At 37.7% G+C, this 7,489-nt stretch overlaps 2 protein-coding genes across 2 annotated transcripts; one reads left to right on the forward strand and one right to left on the reverse strand.

Annotated features, from left to right (window-relative positions):
• Positions 1–1,077: 1,077 nt before the first annotated feature.
• LOC113350421 (probable amidase At4g34880) lies at positions 1,078–4,494 on the reverse strand. The gene is made up of 6 exons (XM_026594559.1): positions 3,571–4,494; positions 2,755–3,404; positions 2,459–2,673; positions 2,045–2,287; positions 1,741–1,939; positions 1,078–1,642 (listed from the first exon to the last, which is right to left on the reverse strand). The coding sequence occupies exons 2-6, from the start codon at positions 3,298–3,300 to the stop codon at positions 1,259–1,261; spliced, it is 1,587 nt and encodes a 528-aa protein (XP_026450344.1). The 5' UTR covers positions 3,301–3,404; positions 3,571–4,494; the 3' UTR covers positions 1,078–1,258.
• A 1,275-nt stretch (positions 4,495–5,769) lies between these two features.
• LOC113352737 lies at positions 5,770–6,525 on the forward strand. The gene is made up of 3 exons (XM_026596519.1): positions 5,770–5,826; positions 6,085–6,467; positions 6,521–6,525. The coding sequence occupies exons 1-3, from the start codon at positions 5,789–5,791 to the stop codon at positions 6,523–6,525; spliced, it is 426 nt and encodes a 141-aa protein (XP_026452304.1). The 5' UTR covers positions 5,770–5,788.
• The last annotated feature ends 964 nt before the right edge of the window (positions 6,526–7,489 follow it).

Here is a 7,489-nt window from a genome sequence, read left to right on the forward strand (position 1 = left end):
CAGATTCAGACAACTCGGATGAGTCGTGAAAACACAAACAAGGTAACTATTTCTGATTCTGGGTCATGATTCCATTTATGATTCTACCTTTGTAAAGCTTCTTTCATCACTGCAATTTCACGGTACGTGTTAGCTAGCTTGGAACTGTATCAAGCACTTTGGCGTGGTGAGCAAAATTGTGATCAAGAGAATTCCATGATCATTTTACTTTCGTCTTATTTAGCTGTGTAGATATGCATGACCAACCTACCAGATAATGTGCACTCCTGGGGTCGCTTCTACAAACTACAATTCGGACAGCGAAGCCGTCCGATTATCAAACTGGGTTGTTCCCGGTTCGCTCGCCGTTCCAGATAATGTGCACTCCAATGCTCCATATACCAGCTGTTTAAATGTGCATGACCGACCTACCAAATAATGTGCACACCAAAATCCTCCACAGACCATTGGGGTGCAGCATACACACATGTTCACCCGCACTCTCTATAGTACCCCTATAAAAGAAATAAACACCTCGACTAACAACTTCTATGTTCCGTCAAGTATTCTAGCTAACAACTTCTTGTCCCGTCTCTAAGGCGGAGAAAGTTTCTCTAGGCCAAAACACTAGCTCCTCCAAAAAAAAGAAAAGAAAAAACTTGCCAGTGGAAACATGCTAGCTGCCGCCTGAGAGAGATCTTGTTGCTATCAAAATACGCTAATGCGTATAGGCCTACATTATCTCTGGAGGGGTGGCTAGCATGTCTTTGCCGGCGGGAGCTTTCTTTGGAGGAGCTTGCGTGTTTTCGCGTACACGAACTTTTGAAGGAGCAGCAGCGTGCATTGGCTTTGTGTTCAGAATGAACTCAGTTTATTTTGATCTAACATTTCCGCGTGCAGACGGGAAATAGTGCCTAGGTGAGCCGATTAAGTGACAATCATATAGCATCTAACTACTGTATAGTGCCTAGGTGATTAGGAGATGAAGAAAATTGGAATCGAGAATTGCCAACTCAGTGACCAGGTTCATGAGTTCTGTGCTGGTGATTGTCTGCATTCGGATATTTCAGAGATCTAAATCTGGCATTACAGAACAGCTTGAATCGAATGATTTAAACTTTGAGCAATTCAAAAATATTAAGAACCACACTGTGCAAATTGTATAGGCTAATGGCACTGAAGCCGTTACAGTAAAAAAGCCATGTGCTCAGTTTACTTGGAAACCTTTTCCAGATACAGTACGTACACATTCCAGAGGCAAGTATACTGGAATTTTAACTCAAATAACATGCCCTTTAATAAATTTAGAGGTTTTAAAGGAGGGCGGCTTCCTGACCATCGTCATTTGTTCAAAAGAGTAAGCTATCTCAATGAGTTTAGCTTCGGAACCTCTTACTCCACCAAAACAGATTCCTACAGGCGTTCCACTATCATCATATCCTGCTGGGACGCTAATACCCGGGTATCCTCCAATTGCAAGCACAGAAGCAGCACTCCAACCTGGAGACACCATTGCATCCAATTTATACTCCATCATCATTCTCATGAACCCATCTCTTGACAGTTTCTCTAACTTCTCCACGGCATCTCTTTGCTCCTTTCCCATTCCGCTTGTACTCTCAGACATTACAAGCAAATCTTGATCAAAGACATCCATCTTTTCCTGAAGAGTATGGTGTATAGTAGTATGTCAATCTATCTAACCAACCCAGGTAAATATGTAACAGTCTCTTTTGTTATTCGAGCAGTTAGAGCACTTACCAAATGAGGATTTTTCTTGTTAAAGGCGATTATGTCAGCTAAAGATCTGACTGGAGAAACTATCAGATCTTTTATGTACAAATTCAAAGACTGCTTAAACTCGGCTAGCAATGCTGTGAATTCTCCACTTTGTATCGGATTAAGAATGACATTGACATTTTCAATCTCCAAGTTATCCACTATCTCTGCTCCGCCCCGCCTTTGATGCACCAAATTCAACAATGCAGTGTCAGTTTAATTTTCTCAACTAACTAATGGAAGTGGAATAGAATTAAAGAACATTCATAGGTAGCTTAGAATATACCTCAGCGTGTCGATATGGTCCTCGAAAACTTGGTAGAGGTTTGACCCGTTAGCGAAATTGAAGAAGGGATTCCTGACTATTCCTAATCTTTTTCCTTTGAGGCCATCCTTTTTGAGAAATTGTTTGTAACCACCAATCGGTATAAACTTTTTTGCTTCTCCAGTTGCTTCACAATCTAGTGAATCAAAACCTACGATTGCATCCAGTACGTATACAGCATCCATAACTGTTCTGCAAATAGGTCTGCCACAAACAGGACAGGATTCATGTTATCACACAGTCATTTGACTCCTTTTCCTGTTTATCATTGTCTGACATTGTTTGGTCTCTTGAAATGCAGAGCAATCCAAATTTGAAATATATCCAACTATCTAAAACATTGAAGATTAAAATGTAGTTCACAAGTGCACCTACCCGATGGTGTCCTGCCTTGGAGAAACTGGGACTACCCCAGCACGACTGGTGAGTCCAACTGTAGGTTTGATTCCAACAACTGAGTTGTAACTGGCTGGGCATAAAATAGACCCATCCGTTTCTGTACCCAAACTCACTGATGCCATGTTCGCTGCTACTGCTATAGCCGATCCGCTACTTGATCCACATGGATCAGCCGATAGGACATACGGATTCTGCAAGAAACAAAACAGGTAATTCTTTTTCTTTTCCTTTTGAGCTACAATGACCAAAAACTTACTCTTCTGACTACATACCTTACCTTGTCCACCTCTTGCAGACCAACCGTTAGGAATACCAAAAGAGCGGACGTGTGCCCATTCACTGAGGCTAGCCTTACCCAATATCAATGCCCCTGATTTTCGCAACTTTCTCACAGTCCCAGCATCACGAGGAACCACAGATCCTAGTAGTGCAAAAGAGCCAGCAGTTGTGTTTAGTTTGTCTTTTGTGGATATGGTGTCCTTAACAAGGACAGGAATCCCATGAAGCTCCCCCAATTTATAACCTCTTCTACTACTGTTGCTAGTTGAGCAGTCCCTCCTGTTATACCTCCTCCGCTCTCTGTCGGCTTTGTCAGCCAGATGCAGTACATCTGGGTTCACCTCAATAACTGCGTGAAGAAGATGATTGAGGTTTTCAATCTCCTGGATGTAGAACTCCACTAGCCGTCTTGAGGTTAGCTTGTTTTCTGCAAACGCTAGTTGGATGTCTCGGATACTAGCTTCTTTTATTGAGAATGTGCTGTAGCCATGGATACCAGTTATTGTGATGATTAACATCACAATCAATATTGGCTTCATTGCTCAAAACAGGAAGATCCAGAAGACAATTATTCGAGGAAGAAGAAGTGAGTTAGCTTTAATGCCAATGCCAAAGTCAATGGATGAGATGGGATGAAACCTGACTATATTTAATTGCCAAAGCCAAATAAAACATTGTCAGTAGCATGATGTGAATACTGAAACCTGTATTCATAGAATTATTTTGTTCTTGATAAATAAATGCAACAATGATGTAGATGCAACAATATGTACTTACATAGGCTACAAATTCATTGTTTTAACACTTACTTGTACTCGGTCTTGCGCCAGTTTCTTCTTAACTAATTGCACTGTCTCTGTCTCTATAATGACCAAATTACTGAATGTGTTTCATTTCAGACATTTCTTCAAACACCTTATCTGCACTTTTTGTGAATTTCAATTTGAAACAATTTCAGCTGCAATAGCTAAACTGCTATCCGTTTGATGTAGAATGAATCAGAAAAGTACGAGACTTGCAATAGCTATGCTTAATTTTCTCTACCGAGTAAAAATCTTTGTTGCGTTTAGATATCTGTGTATCAATTGCCTGCTTCGTTTAGATATCTGTGTATCCTCCTTTGAGTTCACTTGGACAATTCATTCATGTAACAATAAAAAAATTAACCGATTTCGTGCGGGCTTAAAAAAGAGAGTTGGTGTTTCATTATGCTCGAACGTGTTCTTCAAACTGTGTCCTTATATTGTATTTAAAAAACCTGACGATCCAAACATAGACCACTTATTTAAGGACACAGTTCCAATGAAAATCAACCCTTGGTAGAGGTGGCTAAATTCTCTTAGATCCAATCTTGCCAGAAGGGATATCTGCAAATTCAGATGGAACTGAAAATAATATTACAATGTGATTAACAAATCAAACTCTTTATTATTCTTTAATATTTTTCTAATAATTGGATCAAGTGGCGTGATGAAACCCGTTAAGGCTTCTATATCTCAATAATGGCTACCACGCGGATCATACTGAATTCTTAACATAGTATCGCCAGTATTGACACTATCAAAACCCTCAGGACGTTACAGTGTCTACGTCTTCATAATAGCACGTCGAATTGTTATTAAATACATAAGCTTATGGCAATCAGATCAATCGTCAAACGTTCAAAGTTAAACACAATATATGCACAACAGTAAATGTGAGGAACTTAAAAATGAGTAAGGAAAGAAAACATATGTGCAAACGGATGAGTTTTGTGATAATCAGACAACAATTGTTACAAGAGACACCTATAAAATATAAAAACTTGAAACTGGTATAAGTCAGGTTTGGGATAAAAAAACACTTATCACTCGAAATTTTCTTTCTGCATAATTTCCTTCGGATTAATCTGACATCCGTTGCAGCCGTTCATTTGAATTAGTTGTTGAAAATTAACTGCTGAAATTAAGAATGATAAATGGTTTGGTATTTTAGATTGTGCTCATTTTTAATAGGAATGCATAATTTTATAAGATAAACAGATCACCAGAATGTTTGCTTCAACTTCATTTTCGTTTGAGTTTTATGGCAAAGTGCACCAAGATTGTATAGTATGTGAATAACATTATGCACAGCACCTCTTTTGAATATGATACTGTTGAATATTCATGTTTTCTAGTGACAAGCTCACAACTACCATGTATGTCACCACTGATATAGTTAACCCGAGACTCCATCTACATGGATCACCAATAGAACATACCAATTCTGCAAGGAAATGAAATAGGTCTTATCATTTTGTTGGTCTTACTTTTTTAGATACAAAGACCGACAAAAGCAGAAAATGATATATGAACCATACAATAAAAAAACCTTAACTTACCAATGTTTTAATGAAAGAGCCTCGACAACTGCATAACGATCCTTGTATTGTTTTAATGGCTAATAATTAGATCAAGCCGCACGATGACACCCGTTAAGGTTTTTATGTCTTCATAATGGCTACCACGTAGATCAAACTGAATTCTTAACATATTGTCGCCATTATAGACACCATCAAGATTCAAGACCCACAACAAACAAACAAAACAAAAAAAAAAAAAAGAAGGGCAAATTAATAAAGTGTTCTGCTTCAAATCATATAATTAATAAACCGGCCAAGCTTTTAAATTCTTTTAGAAACTGACCTTTCTGTTAGAGTTGACACCTGGGCCCACCAGATCGGTCAGCTGCGTTGAATAAGTCAAACTCGGTAAGAGAATTTATGACTGTGCCCTTGCCCATTTAAAGACCCGTGTGGTGTAATCTCTCACCACACTTTCTCTTTCTCCCTCGTTCTCTTTCTCCCTCGTTCTCTTCTCCCTCGTTCTCTTCTCCCTCGTTCTGAAACTAGGGTTAGGTATTGAAGCTGTTTGAAAAGAAAAAGAAAACTGATGTTATTGAAGTTGTTTTTGCTGAAGACATAGATGTTAACAGAAAGACCAGAGTGTATTTGGAAGAAAAGTTCTACATATTTAGGGATTCTGAGATAGTGGTGATACAGTGAAGATGAGGTACAAACCGGGATTGAAACAGTCTGAATCAAGGTAAGATTAACGAAACCCGTGACTTAATATATGATGAAAATCATTGTATTGATAGTTAATTAATTTAATTGATCGATTGATTTTTAGGGTTTCTGTTTTTTTCCTTTGTAATTAGGGTTTATTTGAAACCAAATTTTTATTGTTTAATTGGGGTTTAATTTTCGTGATTGGGTGTCTGATTTTAAGTAATATTGCTTAATTAGGTTTTCATTGGGTTTTCATAGGTTTATATCTGATTTTGTTTCATTTGTGTTGCAGTCAGTTCAAATTTAGGAATATCAGTGTATATGCGGAGCCAAAGAATGAGACTTTGGTATTTCCTGATTGCCATAGAGATGAAACAGACTTGATGACACTTAAGTATATGGTGTATAAGGGTTTGTCTATGGATGTTAAAGAGAAGTTTAATTTATATTGGTTTAAGGAAGAATGTCTGCCACTGCCATTGTTAAACAATGATGATTTTGATAATTTTTGGGAGGATTCTTTTGTAAATGAGGATGGATGTATATGTTTATGGATGGGGATGAAAGACACAGTGTTTGGGACTCCAAAGACTACACCAAAGAAGAAGACAGTTAGTAAGGGAACCACCCCTAGAAGATCCCCAAGGCTAAATAGTGTGGATAAATCAGTTGAAGGTGCATCAAGAAAGCTGAGTTTCATGGATGTGCCCATGTACAAACATTCTCAGGCTAGTAGCAGTGGTTGCAGTCAGTCAAAAGCTACAAATGAAGTTAAGTTTGTTGAAGATGTGGACAATATTCAGCTGGAAAACACCAAAGAAGATGAATGTCACCCAATTGAGAATCCAGAAGCTCCTCCAGTATATGACAGTGATGAAGACATTGAGTATGGGTCAGATGAAGAAGAACAAGAAGAGAAAGAAGAAGAAGAAGAAGAAGAAGGAAAAGAAGGCAAAGAAAAAGGTATATTTCATTTATAACTGATTTCATTTATTATAATTTGTAACTTATTATAGGGTACTGATGTTGATCTTGAATGTGCAGGTAAGGATGTGGATGAAAGACCTGCTTACATGGATGACTTTGATGATGATTTTGGTCAGTACATGAAGGGTGAGCATGATGTAGATCTTTTCCCTGAAGAAGAAGTTTTTACTCCAGTAGATCCTAGCAAAATGAAGGTAAAAACTAGATTTGCAAATAAGAAAGCATTTAAGAAACATCTCAGGGGTTATTGTGTTCTTAATAAGTGTCAATATATTTTGGATAGAAGTGCTCCCTCTAGAATTAACGCTACAGTGTCTAGGTCTTCGTAGTGGCTAACATGTGGAATTATTATTAAACACATAAGTTTAATTATGGCACTAATATCAATCGTAAAAGGTTCAAAAGTAAACACAATATATGCACAACAATATAGGCGAGGAAACATAAAAATGTAGGAATAAGGAAAGAAAACATATGTCCAAACGGATGAGTTTTGTGATAATCAAAAGAAGTTGAAATAGTTGGTGATCTTCTTCCACCCCAAACATACAACAATTGTTACAAGAGACACCTATGATATATAAAAACTTGAAATTGGTATAAGTCAGGCTTGTGATAAAAAGAAATTTATAACTTGAAACTTTTTTTCTGCATAATTTCCTTCGGATTAATCTGACATTCATTACAGCCATATGATAATAGGTTAGTGT

Source organism: Papaver somniferum, chromosome 2 (genome assembly GCF_003573695.1).
Source record: "Papaver somniferum cultivar HN1 chromosome 2, ASM357369v1, whole genome shotgun sequence".
Classification (NCBI taxonomy): Eukaryota; Viridiplantae; Streptophyta; class Magnoliopsida; order Ranunculales; family Papaveraceae; genus Papaver; species Papaver somniferum.